The sequence below is a fragment of the Camelina sativa genome, chromosome 6 (assembly GCF_030686135.1).
Source record: "Camelina sativa cultivar CO46 ecotype springtype chromosome 6, ASM3068613v1".
NCBI classification, from domain to species: domain Eukaryota; kingdom Viridiplantae; phylum Streptophyta; class Magnoliopsida; order Brassicales; family Brassicaceae; genus Camelina; species Camelina sativa.
Genome location: NC_141885.1, coordinates 5,531,022 through 5,552,533, shown reverse-complemented (window position 1 = coordinate 5,552,533; position 21,512 = coordinate 5,531,022). Strand labels below are relative to the sequence as shown.

Here is a 21,512-nt window from a genome sequence, read left to right as displayed (position 1 = left end):
ATTAATGATTTTCTAAAATATTTATTAATATTTACTTAATTTAATATGAAATTGTATTATTTGGTTGAGTTAGATAAGAATAAGAGAGGTGAATGAACCGGTTCACCCGTACCCAAGAATCGTCTTTTGTGTGTGTGCCCCCCGCAAATACTTGATTTCCTTCGTTCAAATTAAACCAAAGTAAAAAAAGAAAATATGTATTTAAAAAAGTTTAGAACCAAGCAATGACGAGCATTCCCAATGCCGCAAAATTAAAGATAACTACTACGATGGAATTAACAGATAAATACGTATAATACAAACAAATTAACAGATAATAAGCATCTTTTAGCAAACATTAATATGGAATTTTGCAATTAAAATTTATTTAGAAACACCATGCCTAAGTACAACCTTACCACACAATAAACTAGAGAATTCATCAGGCGTCACTTATTTTCTTCATATCATTTTAGTTGCAACCATTTTGATTAGAAACGTCGCCGTTTTGCTCCTTCTCCTTCTTCACGTCTTCCTCTGTCTTCTCCTCCTTCTCTTCTTCCTCTGCTTTCTTATTCTTCTTCTTTTCTTCCTCAACTCTCTTCTTCTCCTCTGCTTCCTCTGCTTTCTTCTTCTTTTTCGCTTCCTTCGCTACTTTCTTCTTCTCTTCTTCCTCAGCCAATTTCCTTGCTTTTTCCTTCTCTTCCTCCAAAGTCTTGACCAAACGTTTGATGCAAATATCTGCATCTTCTTCGTCAGACTTCGGCATCAAAGTCTCAGCAACATCCGCTGGGGACATATCGGTTTCTTCGAGCCTTCTCTCGATTTCTTCATACAGTTCATGTGTTTCAATCTCCAAGTAGTTCTTGGCCAAAACCTTAAACGCTTCAAACTTGCAATAAGACATCTCAATGTGGTTGTCCATTCTTCCTCTACGTATCAAAGCCGGATCGAGCTTATCCACAAAATTAGTTGTGAACACTATGATCTTCTCACCACTACAAGCTGACCATAACCCATCAATGGAGTTTAATAACCCTGACAAAGTAACCTTGCTTTGCTTCTCATCCACCTTTGGCTTCTTCTCATCTTCCTTCTTCTTCTCCTCTCCATCCTCTTCTTCATCATCATCATTCTTCTTCTTTCTCTGCCCCGTAAGATCAAGCGAGCAATCAATGTCTTCAATCACAATGATAGACTTACCTTTTGTATCAAGCAACAACTTCTTCAAGTCCGAGTTATCCTTCACGGTCGTCAGCTCAAGATCATACACATCATAGTCCAAGAAATTTGCTATTGCAGCTATCATAGTCGATTTCCCTGTCCCGGGCGGGCCAAACAAGAGATAACCTCGCTTCCATGGCTTCCCAACCTTCCTATAGTAATCTTCTCCTTTGCTAAACTTTATTAAATCCTTCTTAATCCCTTCTTTCTTTACAGGATCCATAGCCAAAGTTTCAAACGTAGCGGGGTGATGAAAAGGAACGTTACTCCACTTTCCTGATCTCCATGGATACCATTCTTGGCTCGAGTTATTAGTGTAGAGCTTCCTCTCTCTCTTATTCAACCCAATAGCTTTCCCTTCTCTCAAAACATGATCAAGATAAGTCTCAATGATCATACCTCGGTGTCGTCTATGGAAAGTAAGCGTAAAGTACCTTCTCTCGTCTGAGATGCTTCGACCATAACTATGCTGAGGTTGAGTCACTTTCACATTTGAATGCCACTTCACCTTCACACCTTCGAACTCATCTTCAATTTCCTCATGATCGTCCATACTAAACACCAGCGATTTGCTATTTTTCGACTCGTTGGCCTTTAGTCTCTTAGCAAGAGTCGTAGATTTTGAGGCTAAGTAGTTACGTATGGAGTCGTAGGCTTGACTTCTCTTGAGACCTTCTTCTGTGTACTCGGTGAATTTGATGTGAACGTAGTAAGAGATCCACCCAATCATCTTGTGGAAGTATTTCTCCACGTAGGCTCGGAATTCGTGAGGGACGTATTGTTTGTACATCGCCCAGAAGAACATAAAGCTCGTCACTGTCGTGCCGGTTAATCCCCATATCGCTCCGGTCTCAAGCATCTTCTTGTGTTGCTTGTACCTCACGTAATCACTTGTTTGTGTTATTTATTTACACAAAACTATTTGTGTGTGTTTCTCTTTGGATTCATTTCTCCGTTGCCACTCACTCTCTTTTTATATCGAGTTTCTGAGGAAGATACCAAGAAATCTCTGATAATTTTTCAGGAAACTTATCACATCTATGTATAATATTAATATGATGTGGAATTTTCACAACTATTTTGTTTCGTAGTTTGTTTTAATTATTTTTAAGGTATTTTACAATACATAATGTCACTAGGCTTTGTCTCTAGTATGTGAAGAAGGTGCTTAGAAACTTGTCGATATTGGCTTTTTGCTCTTGGAATGATGCGAGGAGCCAATTAAGTATTTTAAAAGAGTATAATATTCTGTAAAGTATGAGCCATATATCTCTTTTTTTTCTTTAAAAAAGTGATAATTATTTTGTGACTTAGAATTTTATAAGTATAGTCAACTGTCGTAAGCTTAGACTACAAGTTGAATATTTTGTTTGTTTACGAAAAAGCACCTTAACACCTAAGCCTAAGTGATTATGAAAGGTTTCTTCGTTTCTTTGAAAAAATAAAAAGAAAAAAAACATATAGACATATTACGAAATTGTCTTCTTGTTAGTCATATAATATGTTAGTGCGCCCGTGTGCTAAGAGAAGCATGCTTAGCGATGCTCTCTTCTATAGGGTGACGTTAATTGAACTATTTCTTTAATACGTTTAGGTTGATGTCATTTTTGATCTAAACTAACGTAGCTCACCTAATGATTCCGTACTAGCCATTAGCCAATAGCCACTATCTTTGGGTATATTACAATTTTCTTGTTCGGAGATGTTGATGTCAATTGAGAGGTCTTATTGCCAAATACTAGTACACTGTATACAAAACGAGAAGTCCAAATCGAAACAGTTTCTCATCTCACGACATATAATGAACTTGGGCTTCTATAGGTCCAGTAAGAACAACGTCCACAGCCCAAATACATAAGCAGGTTCCAAGTCATTTAGTAGACTTGGTGGAGGAGCTTAGTTTAGAGCATTAACGACGAAAGCCTAAAGTTTTTTTAAGAGTAGCTTACTCATCGTCCGAGAGCTTCAAAAGAAGTAGTAATGGCACAAAACAGAGCAGCGCCTAAGATGTTGGACTCTCACATAGAGTCTCTTTCACAGTTTCAGCTGAGTCTAGCTATAAAAGTTTTAAGTATCAAAGTATTGATGATTGATTGTGTTATTCACAGAGTTACAACTAGTCAAACATTCTTGATGATAGATTACATCAAATACATAATGCAAACTTAATCACAGAACTTGACAACCAAACTCATTTAAGTATATAGAAGAAACATCTTTTAACTGCAGGTGAAAACCATTTGCCTCTTTGGTGTATCAGCCTCAGTGTTCTTAGCCACTAACAAACCAAACCATTTTCACATTTGGACTCACTACTACACTTTCTCCATCTTTAAACACTAATCATTATGGAAATGCTAAGCAAACCAGAACCAAACCCATAACGAAAACCATACTAAATCACATAAACAAACTCACCATTTGCTACATTGTGTTATTAGCCATTAACAAAACAAACCCTTTGCACATTTGTACTCACTACTCTTAATTTGTCCATTTCTAAGCACTAATCATGGTTAAAATGCTTAGCAAACCAAAACTAAACCACATAGACAAACCCACTCACTCTGCATTACCAATCTCACAACACCTAGATCAAGCCCAATTCTCAAATCACACAAGTAAAAAAAAAAACCATAGAATCATAAGCTCCAAAGATTATAAAACCAACAACAGAAACACAAGTCTTAACATAACACAAAGATCCATCATCACAAAACCAAAGAAACATCAAAATGATACTCAGCAACAGATTCATTAATCAAAGAGACCCATCATGCCTTCACCATCAGAAGACTCCTCTTTCACCTCTTCAACCTTCTTCTTAGACTCAGCAGCTGGCTCAGCCGCAGCAGCAGCAGCTCCACCATCACCTCCTCCAACCATAGCAGCAGCTGGACCACCAGAAGACAAAGCAGCCATCTTCTCCCTCCCAGCAGCGATAAGCTCCGTCACATCATGATCTTTAATCAGAGAAAACAACAGATCTATCCTCGACTCATCGATCTCAGCACCAACGGACTCCAAGATCTTCTTCAGATCATTTGAGGTTGGGTTCTCCTTTCCTCCGAGCTTAGCGAGGAGAAAAGCAGCAATCACCTTCATCGTTCGTTTTTGTGTTTTGGGATTTTGGATTCGACTGCTAGGGTTTGTGAAAGACACTGGTTCCGCCTATAGTGTGTGTATTTAAAGGAGGCAGTGTTGTTATCTTCTCTCCCCATAATGAGAGGAGATTTTTAGGGTTTTGTTCCGTACGTACGGTACACGAAACCAGAGCCACACATTTTAATGGGCCTTTAGAATTATGGGTCTTTAGTGGGCCTTAAATGTTTTAATCTGTTTTCTTTTTATTCTCATTTTCTTTTTGTGACATATTTGTAAGATCTTGTAATTAATGAGGGTATTTTACTTATGATGTTATGATGTTAAGATGAGTTTTTTTGTATTTTTTTTTTTTATGTTATGATGAGTTATGGACCAGATAACATGAAATTTCAAGATACGTAAATCTGGATTTCGATTATCATTACCTGAGTTTGGGATATGTTGATGTCCAAATCGGTCATAATTAGAATATTTAGTTCGGTAGAAAGGAGGTCGAAGTTCTCTTTGTAGATTGGTACTCAGGTACAAAAGGGCGGGTTACAAAGCTAATTTAGACGAGCTAAAAGGACTCGATTAAGGACGAAAGACGAGCTGCGAGTTCGTCAATTCAGAACCGTTTGACGAGTTATCTGGTACTTTTTCTTATTCCTCTTTTCTCTCCTTTTTTGAACCCTTTTTACGGACGTTGTACGTCCGTATTTATAGGAAACTGTGTCGGTTCATCCTCCGAGAATACCAAAATATCCCTCCTTCCTTGGAAGTTTATTTGGACATTTAATAGGCAGAGTCTTTTGGCAATGGGTGTGGATCTACCCCTAACAGGATAGTCTAGAGGTTTTTGAATATTTATCGAAATTAGTTAAAGCAATAATATAACATAGTACATGACAACACATTTCAGGTTTAAAACTATGTAGCTAACTTTATGATAACATGTAATTAATATCACGATCAATTTATTTTGATACATTGTTCATTGGAATCTAGCGTTGACCAGAAATTAAAAACATTTTTTAACCTTTTTAGTACTATTAAAAACCAAAAAAAAAAGATTATGTGGAATTGATTATAGTGTTGTATAATTAAAAACATACATTTTACAGTCAGTATAAAAATATTTTGTATAGATTGAATTCATTAATTCTGATAACTAATTAGTTATTTCAATTTCAAAATTTTAAAAGTGAAAAAAAAATCATTAAGAATTTATATTTTAAGAAATTTAGATTAAAACGAGAAAAAATCATCAAAAGATTATGTGAAATATTTAGATGAGATCGCATGCATATTTAGATAAATTCTCCTTATAAACTCTAAAAATTTATAAAGAGTATGGCGTGCATATTTAGAAGTTCATATATTCAAAATCAGAAACTTTGAATATACTATTTTTGGATTGAATAAGGTGTTATTAGATTCTAATTTATAAAGAATTTTGAAGACTTCAACAAAATCATCAAAAGTGAATATGTAAAATATTTTTAAGGTTTGTTAGAAAGTATATTACAGTTTTGTTGTTTAATTTTCTAAAATTTTGTAATTTGCTCCAAACAATCTCTGTATTTTTGTAATATTTTCCATGACTTTATGTTGTGAAGAAAGTGTATAAAATCATGAACGAATAACATAATAACTAAATTCACTAACAATCCTAGATTCTTTTGTTTTAATTTAATAACACAAAACTTTTATTGACTTTATAAAAGTCTGAATCCAATAATCCAAAATTGTTAAGATTTATGACATTTTATAAATCACAAACTAATAACACTGAATTTTAACAGATTTTAACAAAATCTTGATTTAATAACAACAGATTCTACATAACATTTAAGGTATTTAAAATTCTATTCAAATCTCAAACCAATTATAACCCCCTAAGATATGATTTTGGAACATGATTATTCATACAACAATTTAATAGGATGATGAGGTTAAGAAGGAGGGAGAGTGTATTCCTGGTAACTGATGTTTTTTAATCGGGATTACCATATTATCTGAAAGCACGAAACTTTATTATTTATCAACAAAAAAAAAAAAAATATACTCCAAAAGAGTTAAAGAACCTACCAAATGTAAAAATACTAGTCAACGTGAATTAAAAACAGGGAAAAAAAAATACAGTGTGCTTCATTATACAAATAAGGAACAAAATTGTTTAAATCTCAAAAGTCTATCTAACGAAAAAAAAAAAGTCTAATGGATTCTCTAAATTTTTTCTCATTTTCAATTTGTCTTCTCTTGATTTCTTTTCAAATTTCGTATTCCTCTGTGATTAAGCTTAAAACAAGTGCTTCTTCTTTTGGTTTTGATCCAACTCGTGTCACTCAACTCTCTTGGACTCCTAGGTTTGTGTTTTGCGTATCTGAATTTTGGGTATTTTTTTTTTAGTAATCTTGATCTTTGTTTTTTCAAACATGATTTTGTGTTAAAAAATCTGATCTTTGTGGTTTTCTCCAGGGCTTTTTTATACAAGAGGTTTCTTTCAGATGAGGAATGTGATCATTTGATTAACTTGGTATAGAATCAAATACGTTCTTACGTTTTCGTGTCTTTAAAAAATTATTTTAGTTTTTTTGTGATGATCTAGGGGATCAATGTTGTTGTGAGACTATGTGAGTTTGTAACAACATCCAGAAACTTTGTTTTTGGATTTCAACATTGGGTTTAGGCAAAAGGAAAGCTTGAGAAGTCAAGGGTGGTGATTGATGATGATACGGGTGCGAGTACTGAAAGTGAAGAACGCACAAGTTCTGGAATGTTTCTTTCCAAAAGACAAGTGAGAGAGCTTTCAATTTTTGTATCTTTTTAAAAATTTACGATGTGTGCTAGTTTAAATCTAAAATAAAATTAAAAAATCGTTTTCGATGTATTTTTTGTTATACGGTATATGCATTGTGTTTATCCACGTAGCTTAATTATATCAATTAGACAGATTAGTTTCTAGTCATAATTGGTTTGGTGTAATTCACTAATCGTTGTTGAACATTTTAGGATGATATAGTAGCTAAAGTGGAGGCTAGACTTGCTGCATGGACCTTTCTTCCGGAGGGTATGTACTCCCGAGGCTATCTCTATGTTTATATATAGTTCTCTAATTCTGTTTCTTATTCTCACCTCTTTTTTATGTGTTGTGGATCAGAAAATGGGGAACCCTTACAAATATTGCACTATGAGAATGGTCAGAAATATGAACCGCATTTGGACTTCTATTTCGACCAGGAAACTCTAAAGAACGGCGGACATCGGTTCGCTACTGTACTGATGTACTTGTCCAATGTCACAAAGGGTGGAGAAACAGTTTTTCCCATGTGGGAGGTAAAAGACTTGTATCATTTCTGGTTCCATGTATTCTCACGTAAGATTTTGATTCTGATTTGATCACTCATGTTTACAGGGTAAAATACATCAGCTGAAAGACGATAGCTGGACGGAATGTGCTAAACAAGGTTATGCAGGTAAAAAATAATATTGTATATAGTTTTGATACACACACACACAACACATGTAGCATAATTCGATATTTGTAGTGAAACAAATGGTACAACAATTAATGGTACAATACATTATGCATGTGACTGTGTATCTTTGTAGTGAAACCGAGGAAAGGGGACGCATTGTTGTTCTTCAGTCTCCATCTAAATGCAACCACGGATCCAACAAGCTTACATGGAAGTTGTCCGGTGATTGAAGGAGAGAAGTGGTCAGCGACCAGATGGATTCATGTTAGGTCATTTGGTAAGAGGCAATCTGGATGTGTGGACGAGAATGAAAGCTGTGAAATATGGGCCAAGGAAGGGGAATGCGAAAAGAATCCAACTTACATGGTGGGTTCAGAAAAAGACCTTGGATTTTGCAGAAAGAGCTGCAAAGCTTGCTCAGCTTAATTAAGAACAACAACAAACAAGTAAATCAAAGGTCGTCGTATTTTTTTGAAGGATTAAAAATTTTGTAGCGAACCGGTTCTTCACTACTCGGGCTTAGAAAAACCATTAAAAATCTGATTAGTCTATAACTCTTTGTCAAACAAATCAAAGATTCAGTATCTTAAAAAGTAGTCAAAATTTTAATAAAATCTGTAAATTAATAAGACTATGATTGACCAGAGATAAGGATCCATGGTATGCATGAGTAAATCTTATGGTATCTAATTGTAAAAATATTAATTCTATCAATAATTATTTTTATTTTTATGAATAGTTTATAAACTTTATGAAATTTAAATTTTAAAAATAAATTTATTTATACCAAATTACTCTATTTAATATATATATATATATGATGCTTTATATATATAATCAAATTAAATTGCATTTCAAAAAATAAAAAAAAAATCAAAGCATGAAATACATAGAGATTTTGAAATATTATAATTTTTATTTGAAAATTGAAGATATTAGAATTAAATGAAGTGGGTTTGGTTAATGGTGTAAAGAAAGTTGAGATTGACAAATGTGAAGTATATAAAAAGCAAAAAAAAACAAACAAATTGTGAAAAAGTTATTAATATATTAATTTGTTAAAATATGTAATTTATGGAGTAATTATTTTTTAGAGATTATAATTATGTACGAATAACCTCGAAAAAATTAGTCAACGGGAGGTATTAATTAAAATAAAATAAAAAAACCGAAGGCAGACAAAAAATACAGTGGGCGTCATAAATACTCCAAAACCAAAGGGGGACATAATTGTTAAATCACAAAACTATGGGAAACAAATCAAATAAAAAAGAAATAAAGAAACAGTAGTGTGATTACAATACATCTTGGTCTTCGTCTCCTCCAACAAGTCTTTTTTCTCACACACACAGCCAATGGATTCTCGGATTTTTCTTGCATTTTCCCTATGTTTTCTCTTGATTCTTCCTAAATTCTCATCTGCACCTACCCGTTTCTTCACTCGATCGAGTAACAACAGGTTTTAAGAAGATTACGATGAAATTGATTCGATTGTGTTTTTCTTTCGAATTTTGGTTTTGACTCTCTGAGGGTTTTGTTTTGTTTTTGCAGAGATGGGTCTGTGATTAAGATGAAAACGAGTGCTTCTTCTTTTGGTTTTGATCCAACTCGTGTTACTCAACTCTCTTGGACTCCTAGGTTTGTTTTTTTTTAGCTTTAATTTGTTTCTGTTGATTTTTTTGATTTTGTGTTTTGAAGTTTGTGACTTGTTTTTTTGGCAGAGCTTTTTTGTATAAAGGGTTTCTTACTGATGAGGAGTGTGATCATTTTATCAAATTGGTATATAAATCTTTAAACGTATTTGTGTTTGGTTTTGATTTTGAAGAACTAGTGATGATGGATTTGATTTATGGGTTTAGGCAAAAGGAAAGCTTGAGAAGTCAATGGTGGCTGATAATGATTCTGGTGAGAGTGTTGAGAGTGAAGTACGGACTAGTTCTGGAATGTTTCTTTCTAAAAGACAGGTGAGTTATATATATAAGCTTTACAAGAGATGTTTGAATCCATAGATGAGTCTGTTGGTTATACTAAAGATTTGGAATGACTTGTTTGAAGCTGTGGTCATATCTTGATTCGTGTACAATCAGTTGAGTTTATGATGTATTATTCTGAGAATGATTGATGTTCTGAGGTATATAATGTGGCTTTTGTAAGAAGTGTATTTGGCTAGTTTACTCTACTTGTTTGATAGACTTGTTTGCGGTTACTCGTATATGTCCTGCAACACTGTAGAATTCTGTTTCTTTGCTTAGACAATGTAGTAGCCTGAATGCAAGATCTGGCTATTCTAGAGGTTGTGTAGGATTGAATGGTAAGGTTTTTGTGTTGTGCAGGATGATATAGTATCTAATGTCGAGGCAAAACTTGCTGCGTGGACCTTTCTTCCCGAAGGTATTTCTGACCAAATGTTGCCTAATTCTGTTTCTTGCTTTAGCCTTTAGTAGATTACAACTTCTCAACTCTTTTTTGTTTTTCTGTGTTGCGGATCAGAAAATGGGGAATCCATGCAAATATTGCACTATGAGAATGGTCAAAAATATGAACCCCATTTTGACTACTTTCACGATCAGGCCAATCTGGAGCTTGGTGGTCATCGGATCGCCACTGTATTGATGTACTTGTCCAATGTTCAAAAGGGCGGAGAGACAGTGTTTCCCATGTGGAAGGTAAAGGCATATATCACTTCTGGTTCCATCACCTATTATTTGGATTTCATAGCCTGAGTAGCCTCATTTCAATTTGATTACACATTCTTATAGGGCAAGACAACTCAACTGAAAGACGATAGCTGGACGGAATGTGCAAAACAAGGCTATGCTGGTAAAAACACTGTTAATACTCTAACATCTATACACCTATTAAACACAAAAAGTGGATACTATAACATCTAGATTATCTTGAACATGCGTTTGGTTTAAAAGTGGAAAATGATTAAACTTAAAAGCTAAACACAAATAGGGATTGCAGTAGTATGATTCTATGATAATGAAAGGTATCTCTCGAAATGGTATATTGCACTATCTGAAAATCTTTCTTTGCAGTGAAACCGAGGAAAGGGGATGCTTTACTATTCTTCAATCTACACCCAAACGCAACCACAGATCCTACTAGTTTACATGGAAGCTGTCCAGTGGTTGAGGGAGAGAAATGGTCAGCAACTAGATGGATTCATGTAAGGTCATTCGACAGAGCGTTTAAGAAGCAATCTGGGTGTGTGGACGAGAATGAAAGCTGTGAAAAATGGGCAAAGGAAGGGGAGTGCCAGAAGAATCCAACGTACATGGTGGGTTCAGAAAATGACCATGGATACTGCAGAAAGAGTTGCAAAGCTTGCTCATCTTAAGAACAACAACAACAAGTAAATCAAAGCTCTTATTAAAAGGATGAACATTTTTGTAGAGATACATTTCGTCAATAGAATGAAAAATTTAGAACAATATACTAAAAAATAATTCTGAATCTATGTTACTGGTTTCATATTCAGTTATGTTCCCTATGGTTCATAACTAAACCAAAACTTAATAAAAATCAGTTTATCATCAACCTCAAGCAAGCAATACATGACAACTGAATGCCGTATTATTTTAGAGTCAGTAGTAGTGTACATGAGATGATAGTTGTCTAAACTACGTCATGCACTTCGAGACTCTATATTTCTAATGAAGTGTAACAATCATGCAATTACCGTTAATTAGGAGCCTTCAAGCATGAGATCCTCACCTTCTCTCTCTTTCTCTCTCTTTAGCCATGTCTCAGAGCTTTTGCATTGCATCACTCTATTTCCATAAAGCCTTTGTTGTTGTACTCTCAGACATTTCTCAGCTTCTTCTTCTTCTTCATCTTCTCTCTTGTGTGTGAATACCCAAAAAATGGGAAGGCCACCATGTTGTGACAAATCCAATGTCAAGAAAGGTCTCTGGACCGAGGAAGAAGACGCTAAGATCCTTGCTTATGTTGCTATTCATGGTGTAGGAAACTGGAGTTTGATCCCCAAGAAAGCAGGTTCTTTCCAAGAAAATCTCTGCTTACTTTTAACTTTTAAGATATCTCATCTCCTTATACAAGTCTGACATTTTTGTTTTTCTTTCTTTGGTGCAGGCTTGAATCGATGTGGGAAGAGCTGTAGACTGAGGTGGACTAATTACTTAAGACCTGACCTTAAACATGATAGCTTCTCTCCTCAAGAAGAAGAGCTTATCATTCAGTGTCACAGAGTCATTGGCAGCAGGTAATGAAGAAACCTAATTGCTAACTAACTTTTTAACAATGAGACAATTAAACTTGTTTTCAACATTGTTAATAATAAATAACTTCTGAACTGTTTTCAGGTGGTCTTCGATTGCGCGAAAGCTTCCAGGGAGAACGGATAACGATGTGAAGAACCACTGGAACACGAAGCTGAAGAAGAAGCTGATGAAAATGGGAATAGATCCGGTGACTCATAAACCAGTGTCTCAGGTCGTTTTAGAATTCAGAAACATTAGTGGCCATGAAAATGCATCCTTCAAAGCAGAACCATCAAACAACTCTATACTCACACAATCCAACTCATCAGCCTGGGAAATGATGAGGAACACAACAATGAGCCATGAGACTTATTACAACAACTCTCCTATGATCTTTACCAATCCCACTTCATCCGAATTCCAAACTACTCCATTCCATTTCTCTAACCACTCGAATCATTTGCTCAATGGAACCACATCTTCTTGCTCTTCCTCATCATCATCTGCTAGTATCACTCAGCCAAACCAAGGGGCTACTAACTTCTGCTGGAATGATTACCTTCTCTCGGATCCGGTCTTACCTCAGAACTCTCAGATACAAGTAGTGGGATCCTCAGCTACTAGCAACCTCACTTTTGCGCAAAACGAGCTTCATTTCAACAGCCTAACCGAATGCAGCTCTCATAACAACATCGATACAAACGCCTCGGGAACAAGTCATTCCGCGAGTTCATTTGTTGATGAAATATTGGATAAAGACCAAGAAATGCTGTCACAGTTTCCTCAACTCTTGAATGATTTCGACTATTAGATCCTTCTTCTCGTTCTTTGTTGTTGTTGGTTCTCTTGTAACCGGTTATATGATATATTCAAGAACTATGATTTTTCAATAAGTTAAGATCTCTTCTCTTATTACTTACCAAAGTAAACACCTTTTTGGTAAAGGAACTTATCCTCTGGTTGTGAAAGAGGGTTTAACTCAATTTCTATCTTTTCTTCTTCGACGCTCTTAACATAACTGCGAGCTTCAAAGTCGAAAGCTTTTTATCAGCTATGGCGGTTTTGTTATCATCTCCGATAGTCTCTCCACTAGGAATCAACATCGAGACGAAGAAGAATCTGGGTGTCTCGTATTCTTCTTTCCCTCAAATTCACCTCTTTAGAATCTCTACTCCGCTGCGTGTTGGAAGATCCGTCGTCGTCTCGAGCCGTAAAAGTGTGAACTTTTTTCAACTTTCATAATATCGAACATGTAGCAAAAGGTGTGTCTTTTTTCTCAGTTTATGTCTTGTGGGTTTACAGATTCAGGAACTGGTTTAGCAAGCGAGGATAAGAAATTGTTGCTGGAACGATATGGTTATGATGCCAATGATGACTTTGGGTCTCAATCTAAGGTTTGTTTTTTTTTCAATAATTGTTTCGGTTTGGGTTCTGATAAATTGCTCCGAGCTGAAAATTTCTTACGTATTTGTAGAAGGAGAGAAGGAAAGAAGAGAAAATGAGTGGAAGGAACAGCCAACAAGTAGAAGAAGTTGTTGTAGTACAGCCAAGAACAACTCATAGGTTACTTCAGGTGTGTATATTTGTATATTTGTTTCATTGTCTTGTTTTTTTTGGGGTTTTCTGTTGTTTGATTTCCTCAAATGTGTGTGTTTGTGTGTTTAGGTTCTTGCAGGAACGGCCAAACGAAAGAAATTGCTTTCTCTTAAGGGAATGGATGTGAGACCTATGATGGAAGTTGTTAAAGGAGCAGCTTTTGGGATTCTCCAGGTCAAGAGTAATGAGAGATATTGACTCTTTTTTTTTGTTCTGTGAGATTAACATTCAAAGACTGATTCTTCTCTTCATTATGTAGGCTGCTGGCGGTTGTCCAACATCTCTGCGTCCTGGTAAGTGGTTGGATTTGTACAGTGGTACAGGATCTGTGGGAATTGAAGCAATCAGTCGAGGATGTTCTGAGGTAACAAAGAAATATTAGTGGCAGGAATTGTTTTGTATGGTTTTGTACTTGACTTAATTCTCCACAGGCACATTTTGTTGAGATGGATCCTTGGGTTGTTTCAAATGTTCTACAACCAAACTTGGAACACACTGGGTTTGTTGATGCTTCGGTTATACACACTGCTCAAGTCGAAAACTTCTTGGAACGTGCTGATAAAATAGTAGGCATGTCTAGTCTTTAAGATGTTTAAACAGTTTTCAGTTTCATAACTTGTTATTAATTGCAAACTTCAGCTTTCAGTAGTGTCTGTTTGTTAAGATTATTCTTTACTATCAGGTAAGGATGGAGCATTTGATTATATCAGCATTACACCACCTTACATGGAGGTAGATTATGCGGTTCTGATGGATCAGATTGCTAAGTCGCCAGCTATTGGAGAAAATACATTTATTGTGAGTAGCTATGTATTTCCCTTCTTAAACCATCTGATAAGGATTTTGGGTCAATGAGTAATACTCATACTCTTCTGAACAAAATCTGATCTAGTTGGTCGAGTACCCTTCACGAACAACAATGCTTGATTCATGTGGATGCCTTGAAAAGGTAATTATTTCCCTTTTATTACTTGTTTGATGAATGGGGTTGTATCAATGTTGATGAAACAAAATTTCTTACAGATGACTGATCGAAGGTTTGGCCGGACACATCTGGCCATATATGGACCAAAATGGGCTCAGAAGCCGAGAAAATCTTAAAACCACAGTGGAAAGCAATGGTTACATCTAGCCATTTTTTTGGTTAAAAGCAATGAACAGAGGCAAAGATTGAAGAGGTAGTGCATTCCACATTTTAATAGTAGAGTAAGTTATTTTAAATGTTACTACTGTTCTTGCTTACATACATATCAACCGCTTTGACTTGCAACATCTGCTTCTGTCACATGATACAAGATCATTTTGTTCTGCCTCTGTCACATGATTAAATATTATTTTGTTTTCATTTCTGTTTCTTTCTGTTACATATTCTTAGTGTCTCAGTTTAAATTTTTGCAGGTGATTCTGTCGATCAGTCCACATTTTTGTTTGTTGCCAAGTCCTAAGATGGAAAAAGTTGCAGACTTATGATAATAATTGTAAAATCGGTAATGGTGTATGTTGCGAGGGGTGTTTGTTACACAGAAATATATAGTTGTATGCAGTTGGAGATATAAAGTCAGTTAGAGTTTCTCCTTTTTTTCCATTACATATGGCTTCTTTTGATGCCCTTAAGGTTTGAGAGATTAACTTTGCTAGACATGATTGTTATATGTATGTACTATATACATCAATAACCATCTTAAGCATTTCTTCTAATTTAAACAAAACCTTTTACGACAGTGACATAACTGAGGTATGTGTCGAATCATTCTTTCCCTTCTTCTAATTTAATCTATTTTGGTAAACAACTCTTCAATAGAGCATCTGAGCATGTAATTTTGAAATCTCTAGAGGGAAATATAGTGGCATGCCTTTGCTCACACAATCACTGTGAGAATCAAATACTATCAGGACACTATCCTGACCATGTGTAAGATCCCTAAATGATATAGAGGAAACAGATATATAGTAATGGACTTGTGGGGACAGGACTGTTTAAATTTTGGCTTTACTATATGTAAGGCAAGCTTCTCTTTCCCACCAAGGCCAAAAGGAAGTTTGCTTGTGTCATGGAAACAAACTGGCTCAATCTTCTCTAGCTGTCATTCAGATATGGATTCTTTTCTTTACAATTTGGATATGTTTCTAAATATATTTTTAAAGAGATTACAGTTTAAAGTTTATACACATCTCTATATGTTTTGCTGCTAATCGGCTTTTGATAGGAAGGGGAATACTTAACAAGGAAGAAAATTATAGCTCTAGCTCCTTTTCACAGGTTTGGTTATTTACTTATGCATTGTTACATTCTTAATTGATTATCTTATTGTTTAAAGGAAACATCCAAGTGATTTAAGATAGTGGTAAGGAAAGTAGTAGGCTTGCTAATACTCAGTCACAAAAGGTACACTGTCCTATGCTTTTATTTGGCTTAAAATATATGTAGTTAGGGGAACTTGTGAGGTCCCCAATGGTTTGCTGCATGAAAATTCACAAATCAAAGCAAAGTAAAAGGCACTTAACGGGCCCATATGTTGCATAAAGATATGTTTTTCTTAACTTTCACTTCCTCTTGCCTCCTCTCTCTCTCTCTACGTGGACAACTACGTATGTATATTGTTGCTTTGTGTGCTTCATCTTTAAATAGGACCAATCACGGATTTGTCTTCCAAGGTATATAAAAAACAACCTAAATGCTTGTTTTTTGCTTCCCATTTCGCTTTCCCCTTTTTTTAGCCTCTCCTGTCCAAAGATCTCTCTCTATTTATGTGACAGTCACTTCACCAACATCATGGATGTTCTGCTCAGTCTATTCTTGGGTTTGGTTGGTCAGTTGTTTATGTTAAACAGGAAGCTGTAGGGACATTAGGTTGCAGTATGGGTGGAAATGGCATTAGAGCTTCGGTTGGAGCTGTTGTGTATTTGGGTATGATTGTGTTTCTTCTTGTCAGTATCTTAGCAAACTCTGCATCAAGTGTTCCATCAACAGAAAAGGTCAAGACTCTGCGGTTTAGTGGTAAGGATGTGAATCTGTTTCATGTGAGCAAGCGAAAAGTTCCAAACGGACCTGATCCTATCCACAACAGGTTTCTTAATCTTCTCTCTCGAATTTTTCGATCTTTCACTTTTTTGCTTCCTTGAGTTTGCTATCAGAGATCAAGCCCTTTTAAATTTTTTGTGCAAGTACGTTTACACAAAAACTAATCATCCAATATTAGTGTTTCCTCCATTCTAGATTTTTTGGTTGTCACTTTTACACAGATACCAATAAATCACTAGTTTCTAAAAAGATCATTAGCATGCAGAATTCTTCTTCTTTCCTTCTTTTCAGTGTCACTGCACATTTTGTGTTTTCTAAAGCAGATAAATGTTATCATGTTGTAGTAAAAAAAGCTTCTTCTTTCTCTAATTTTTATGCCTTAAGAGAGAATTAAAGGCACTTGTGAAGAACTTTGACCACTTTAGTTAAAAGTTCTATTTACTGCAGAAAGAAGAACTCAACTTTAACTAAGGCTTTTGTTTCAAAATTATTTCTTCAGGAAAGCAGAAACTTCGAGACGGCCACCAAGAGTATGATGATAAAACTCTCCGTGTATGGTGTTTGCAAACTCTTAGGTCTTTCTACTGTCTTCAGACACAATAGTGAATTACGCGACCTCAAGAAGCTACTTTTTTCCGGGGAAATTCGATAACTTCAGATTCAGAGAGATATGGTAATATGCAAGGTCTCTCTTAATATGAACTCATAGCTTTTGTGAAGTCTTGCTCTGTTTTGCAAGGTCTCTCTTACTTGCTCTGTAGCAATTTGGAAGGTGAAGTCATTGCTCTTTCTTTCTTCTTTAGGAACACTGTGTCTGAAGATTGAAATCTTTCAGATGATTTGATGCAGATATTAAAGACTTTTTAAGGGCTTTGTAGGGTTTTTGTGTAATAACATTTGTATTAATTATTATTATAGGCTTATTATGTCTTTATCTAACTCTCTGTTTTCCTCATATTTTCTTTATTTTGCCTTCTTTTTTTTTTTTTTTGAATCTGTTAAACATTAAAGTTTGCTTTTTTATGTTTCCCTCTGCCTAAAGCAAACCATTAAACTAAAGTTGCTCCTCTGTTTTCAAAATTCCTTAAATTACTGATTTCTATCATATATATCTCCCACTCCAATGTTATTGCTTCTTAATAGATGCTTGTCCTTGCACAACTTTAGAATCACATATGTATTCATTTTTTTGGGTTCTTCTGAACTTTGGGAATCTTATATATTCTCTGCGTATTTGAATAGCATCTTACAAAGTGAAAGATACAAAGTGACCATAGAAGCAAAACCTCTCTTTCTCTCTCCATCTCTCTCTTTCTCGCCTTCTTTAGCTTCTTTTCTGGGATTGATTTTGACTGTATCGAGAAGCAGACCCCCTAAAGTAAGATTCTGCAGAGAAATCTTCTTTATCCTGTTCTGCACTTTCTTTTTGTTCTTAAAAGAAAACACAAGTGAAAAATTTGTTTTGTCACTCTTCCAAGACTGCAGCCAAGAAAAAGAAAAAGAAAAAAAAAAACCCCATGTTTTGTCTCTTGCAACAGTTCTCTTCAAAATCTTGGTTTTGATCAGTAATAAACAACAAAGCAACGTAACATGTCTTGAGACTTTGACAAAAGAGAAAACACATAACATATACACTTCTGTTTTTACAATAACATATATAGTGTCTCTACAAATAGTAGTACAAGGTGATATAGACAACCAATAATGTAATCTCCCATTTTTATGCCCCCACTCCCATCAGAAAGGTTCATTTCACACGGTCTCATCGTTCTCTTGCGTGTCGAAAATCAAAGGGAAGTCATCGTCTCGTTCTGAGAACGAGTAGTCTTGTTTCTCAGCAATAGCTTTCAGTGACTGGTAAGCCTGAAACATTGACCATCTCTCTTTAGGTCTTGAACTCACACAGTTACAAGCAATTTCAACAAATTTCAAGATTTCCTCGTCATGTCCTTTCCCTCGAATGTTTTCATCGAATGCATCAGTGATTCTTCCCGAGCTTTCAAGCTGTTTCACCCAATCCACCAAACTCCCTTTAAAGCCTTCACCTCCTAGAGCTTTAACCCCTGTTGCCAACTCCAAAAGGACAACACCGAGTCCATATACATCACCTTTTAGTGAGGCTAGCATTGTTGTGGAATATTCAGGAGCTACATACCCAAACTCTCCTAAATCACCAGTCATGAAACTGCTCTCGTTGTTATCCGAAGGAACCATAAGCCTAGCAAGCCCTGAATCTATAATCCTCGCATCGAAGTCCTCATCAATGAGAATGACACTTGAACAAATGTTTTGGTGAAGTATAGGAGGTCTACATCCATGGTGAAGCCAAGCCAAACCCCTTGCAGCAGCTAAACCAATCCTAAACCGAGTCGACCAGTCTAATTCAACCCCATTTGAATCCAGCAATGAGTGAAGCGTCCCATTAGACATGTACTTATAAACAAGAAACTTCTCTTCCTCCACAATGCAGAATCCAAGAAGTGGTGCTAAGTTAGGATGACGAAGCTCCCACAACTGATTCATCTCATACCTAAACTCCCTCTCCGCGAGCTTACACGTGCTCAAATGCTTGACCGCAAGCGCTGAGCCATCAGGAAGAAGCGCCTTATAGGTTGTCCCGGTTCTAGTTGAAACAATAATGTTAGCTGAGCTGAAGTTATTAGTTGCAGCAATCAAATCCCCAAACTTAACCTTAACCAAAGGCTTCTGAAACAAAGAAACTTGAGTAAGCTTATGACTACGAAGTCTCTGAGCCAAACTACTAACTCCTACTTCGGTTGTTAAACCGCCTCTTCGTCTTCTTGTCCACTTCAAATGATAATACCACCAAATCCCAAAAGCCAACAACATTGATGCAGCAGCACCAAACACACCAGCTGCAATTATAATTGCAAGATTCTTCTTACTCAATCCACCACAGCTAGAAGACAAAGGGCGACCACAAAGACCTTTGTTCCCCTTAAAATCATCAGATGAGTAACTCGGTGAGCTAAAGAAAGCAGGAATGCGACCTGTGAGATCATTGTTAGCTACAGAGAACCTCCCTAGCCTCCCTAAAGCAGAGAACTGAACCGGGATTTGACCCGAAAGCCGGTTATCAGACAAAACCAAAGAGTTCACAAAGCTACACTTAGCTAAATCAGGAGAAATCTCACCATTCAATTCATTGTTTGACAAATCAAGAGACACCAAAAAGGGTAACCAAGTACAGAGCTCTCTAGGGATGTTACCAGATAACTGATTGCTAGAAAGATCCAGTTTTTGTAAACTCCCACAGTACTGAAGAGATTCTGGGATTTTACCAGATAAACCCATGTCTCTAAGCTCAAGATTGATAACCCTATTCTCTTGATTGTTCCAACAAGACACACCAACGAAATTACAGAGAAACCCAACAGTTGTGTTTCCAAAGTTCCATGATTTCAAAGCTCCTTGAGGATCTGTGAGAGAGCTTTGAACTCCTCGCAAGCATCTTATGTCGTCTTCATCTGCAGCCATCGAAGGATAACAAAAGCAGAGGAAGATGATGATTGATAAAGGAAGAAGCTTTCTTAGCTTTGACTCGATCTCTTCCATGGATGATGATGATGAAGTGGTTTCAAAGGTTATTTTTTTTTCTGGGTTATGGGATTAAGAAGTAAAGATTTGTACTTTTTTTTTGTGTGTATCTATCTGCCAATGAAAGTCGCAGAGAGACAAGAAGCCTCTATAAGTCAGACGTGTTGAACAGTCGTCTCTAAAGGATTATTATAAGTATACGACTACTTTGTTGTCTTTTTTCTAATCTCTTTAATTATTATTATTCTTTGTTCATTCCTTATGAGTTATGACTGACTGGAAAATACAGTAGTTTTTTTTTTTTTTTTTTTTTGGGCAAAATACAGTAGTTTTTTATTAATGTTTTTCAAAGCAATTAAAATGAAAATTCATTATTTTCGAATTATTTTTTAATGGATTGATAAATGATATGTTTTTTTTACCTTTAAGTTGCCTTCTCTCTCGTATAGATTGATCATGTTACATAACATAACATACATGTTTGTTATATCTAGAAATGAAATTGCGATTCCTTGACACATAAATTTCGGAATATATAAAAAAGTTTTTGGTGAAACGATTTTTTTTTTTTTTAAACATTAAAAAAAGGTTTATGAAGTAAAGATAAAATGTTGAAATGCTTATGGTTTTGGTCCTTTTGGTACAGAATATGATATTGTGTGTCGATAAAAAAGTTACTAAAATTAAACATGCCAGTTTAAATTTTCTAAATTTTAATCCTTAAGATATCAAAAACTATTGAAATAACTTTTAGTAAAGTTAATCAAATGATATATTTACTAGATTTGCACTTCTTAAAACACTATATATTTGCAATTATTAGTCCAAATGACATATTTAGGATTACACACTATTTGCAATTATTAGTCCAAATGACATATTTAGGATTACACACTATTTGCAATTATTAGTCCAAATGACATATTTAGGATTACACACTATTTGCAATTATTAGTCCAAATGATATATATTTGGATCACAAACCATGTTTTTATCCATAAAGATAATTAAGATTACTTAATTCTTTTTTTTTCTTTTTCTTTCCAAATGAAGTGTACAACAGTAATATAGTGGAGAAGAAGGTAAAATATCTACTGCATTATGTATAAGTCCTTGAGAATAATCTAGCTAAGTGGATTAGTAGAGATAAAAAAAATTGCATCTTAAGAGTTTCTTGTGAAACCAGAAGAAGGTGAGTGACATGAATGTCAAACAACAGATTCACTATGCGTACGTCTAAGTGAGACTGTTGCAGATGAACAAAACAGATCATGAGGAGCATATGTAATGTGCATCATAGTGGAGTTTTCTTATTATCTTTGCTTGAATTTAAAAACCTCA

At 35.4% G+C, this 21,512-nt stretch overlaps 8 protein-coding genes across 9 annotated transcripts; 5 read left to right on the top strand and 3 right to left on the bottom strand.

Annotated features, from left to right (window-relative positions):
- Positions 1 to 251: 251 nt before the first annotated feature.
- Positions 252 to 2,223, bottom strand: LOC104790492 (AAA-ATPase At3g28510). Its single transcript, XM_010516253.3, has one exon. It carries the CDS (start codon positions 2,060 to 2,062, stop codon positions 452 to 454), a length of 1,611 nt encoding a protein of 536 aa, XP_010514555.1. The 5' UTR covers positions 2,063 to 2,223; the 3' UTR covers positions 252 to 451.
- Positions 2,224 to 3,842: 1,619 nt separating this feature from the next.
- LOC104790491 (large ribosomal subunit protein P2x) lies at positions 3,843 to 4,651 on the bottom strand. The gene has a single exon (XM_010516252.3). The coding sequence runs from the start codon at positions 4,306 to 4,308 to the stop codon at positions 3,961 to 3,963; it is 348 nt and encodes a 115-aa protein (XP_010514554.1). The 5' UTR covers positions 4,309 to 4,651; the 3' UTR covers positions 3,843 to 3,960.
- A 1,532-nt stretch (positions 4,652 to 6,183) lies between these two features.
- On the top strand, positions 6,184 to 8,312 carry LOC104698729 (putative prolyl 4-hydroxylase 6). Its single transcript, XM_019246286.2, has 7 exons — positions 6,184 to 6,656; positions 6,769 to 6,826; positions 6,980 to 7,087; positions 7,303 to 7,360; positions 7,451 to 7,626; positions 7,706 to 7,766; positions 7,903 to 8,312. The coding sequence occupies exons 1-7, from the start codon at positions 6,508 to 6,510 to the stop codon at positions 8,193 to 8,195; spliced, it is 903 nt and encodes a 300-aa protein (XP_019101831.2). The 5' UTR covers positions 6,184 to 6,507; the 3' UTR covers positions 8,196 to 8,312.
- Positions 8,313 to 9,001: 689 nt separating this feature from the next.
- On the top strand, positions 9,002 to 11,312 carry LOC104790489 (putative prolyl 4-hydroxylase 7). The gene is made up of 8 exons (XM_010516251.3): positions 9,002 to 9,228; positions 9,321 to 9,407; positions 9,491 to 9,548; positions 9,629 to 9,733; positions 10,103 to 10,160; positions 10,260 to 10,435; positions 10,529 to 10,589; positions 10,811 to 11,312. The coding sequence occupies exons 1-8, from the start codon at positions 9,125 to 9,127 to the stop codon at positions 11,110 to 11,112; spliced, it is 951 nt and encodes a 316-aa protein (XP_010514553.1). The 5' UTR covers positions 9,002 to 9,124; the 3' UTR covers positions 11,113 to 11,312.
- A 184-nt stretch (positions 11,313 to 11,496) lies between these two features.
- LOC104790488 (transcription factor MYB35-like) lies at positions 11,497 to 12,979 on the top strand. The gene is made up of 3 exons (XM_010516250.3): positions 11,497 to 11,771; positions 11,868 to 11,997; positions 12,098 to 12,979. Exons 1-3 carry the CDS (start codon positions 11,639 to 11,641, stop codon positions 12,804 to 12,806), a joined length of 972 nt encoding a protein of 323 aa, XP_010514552.1. The 5' UTR covers positions 11,497 to 11,638; the 3' UTR covers positions 12,807 to 12,979.
- LOC104790487 (uncharacterized) lies at positions 12,892 to 15,300 on the top strand. 2 transcript variants are annotated; one of them, XM_010516249.3, is made up of 10 exons: positions 12,892 to 13,211; positions 13,298 to 13,389; positions 13,470 to 13,568; positions 13,661 to 13,765; positions 13,851 to 13,955; positions 14,023 to 14,161; positions 14,274 to 14,389; positions 14,484 to 14,540; positions 14,615 to 14,769; positions 14,990 to 15,300. In XM_010516249.3, exons 1-9 carry the CDS (start codon positions 13,049 to 13,051, stop codon positions 14,690 to 14,692), a joined length of 954 nt encoding a protein of 317 aa, XP_010514551.1. In that variant the 5' UTR covers positions 12,892 to 13,048; the 3' UTR covers positions 14,693 to 14,769; positions 14,990 to 15,300. The 2 variants fall into 2 exon arrangements, with proteins under 2 accessions (XP_010514551.1, XP_010514550.1); XM_010516248.3 differs by having other exon boundaries at positions 14,615 to 14,797.
- Positions 15,301 to 16,160: 860 nt separating this feature from the next.
- LOC104790486 (CLAVATA3/ESR (CLE)-related protein 25) lies at positions 16,161 to 17,552 on the top strand. Its single transcript, XM_010516247.3, has 2 exons — positions 16,161 to 16,659; positions 17,113 to 17,552. The coding sequence occupies exons 1-2, from the start codon at positions 16,451 to 16,453 to the stop codon at positions 17,147 to 17,149; spliced, it is 246 nt and encodes an 81-aa protein (XP_010514549.1). The 5' UTR covers positions 16,161 to 16,450; the 3' UTR covers positions 17,150 to 17,552.
- A 581-nt stretch (positions 17,553 to 18,133) lies between these two features.
- Positions 18,134 to 20,345, bottom strand: LOC104790485 (inactive LRR receptor-like serine/threonine-protein kinase BIR2). The gene has a single exon (XM_010516246.3). The coding sequence runs from the start codon at positions 20,187 to 20,189 to the stop codon at positions 18,366 to 18,368; it is 1,824 nt and encodes a 607-aa protein (XP_010514548.1). The 5' UTR covers positions 20,190 to 20,345; the 3' UTR covers positions 18,134 to 18,365.
- Between the last annotated feature and the right edge of the window lie 1,167 nt (positions 20,346 to 21,512).

Bases quoted from the DNA above. Each gene is read 5' to 3' on its own strand.
- LOC104790492 (XM_010516253.3), bottom strand. From the start codon at position 2,062: ATGCTTGAGACCGGAGCGATATGGGGATTAACCGGCACGACAGTGACG.
- LOC104790491 (XM_010516252.3), bottom strand. From the start codon at position 4,308: ATGAAGGTGATTGCTGCTTTTCTCCTCGCTAAGCTCGGAGGAAAGGAG.
- LOC104698729 (XM_019246286.2), top strand. From the start codon at position 6,508: ATGGATTCTCTAAATTTTTTCTCATTTTCAATTTGTCTTCTCTTGATT. The intron at 7,088-7,302 runs GTGAGAGAGCTT...TGAACATTTTAG, and splicing joins TGTTTCTTTCCAAAAGACAA to GATGATATAGTAGCTAAAGT. The intron at 7,627-7,705 runs GTAAAAGACTTG...TCATGTTTACAG, and splicing joins CAGTTTTTCCCATGTGGGAG to GGTAAAATACATCAGCTGAA.
- LOC104790489 (XM_010516251.3), top strand. From the start codon at position 9,125: ATGGATTCTCGGATTTTTCTTGCATTTTCCCTATGTTTTCTCTTGATT. The intron at 9,229-9,320 runs GTTTTAAGAAGA...TTGTTTTTGCAG, and splicing joins ACTCGATCGAGTAACAACAG to AGATGGGTCTGTGATTAAGA. The intron at 10,436-10,528 runs GTAAAGGCATAT...ACATTCTTATAG, and splicing joins CAGTGTTTCCCATGTGGAAG to GGCAAGACAACTCAACTGAA.
- LOC104790488 (XM_010516250.3), top strand. From the start codon at position 11,639: ATGGGAAGGCCACCATGTTGTGACAAATCCAATGTCAAGAAAGGTCTC. The intron at 11,772-11,867 runs GTTCTTTCCAAG...TCTTTGGTGCAG, and splicing joins TTTGATCCCCAAGAAAGCAG to GCTTGAATCGATGTGGGAAG. The intron at 11,998-12,097 runs GTAATGAAGAAA...AACTGTTTTCAG, and splicing joins CACAGAGTCATTGGCAGCAG to GTGGTCTTCGATTGCGCGAA.
- LOC104790487 (XM_010516249.3), top strand. From the start codon at position 13,049: ATGGCGGTTTTGTTATCATCTCCGATAGTCTCTCCACTAGGAATCAAC. The intron at 13,569-13,660 runs GTGTGTATATTT...TTGTGTGTTTAG, and splicing joins CAACTCATAGGTTACTTCAG to GTTCTTGCAGGAACGGCCAA. The intron at 13,766-13,850 runs GTCAAGAGTAAT...TTCATTATGTAG, and splicing joins CAGCTTTTGGGATTCTCCAG to GCTGCTGGCGGTTGTCCAAC.
- LOC104790486 (XM_010516247.3), top strand. From the start codon at position 16,451: ATGGGTGGAAATGGCATTAGAGCTTCGGTTGGAGCTGTTGTGTATTTG. The intron at 16,660-17,112 runs GTTTCTTAATCT...TTATTTCTTCAG, and splicing joins CCTGATCCTATCCACAACAG to GAAAGCAGAAACTTCGAGAC.
- LOC104790485 (XM_010516246.3), bottom strand. From the start codon at position 20,189: ATGGAAGAGATCGAGTCAAAGCTAAGAAAGCTTCTTCCTTTATCAATC.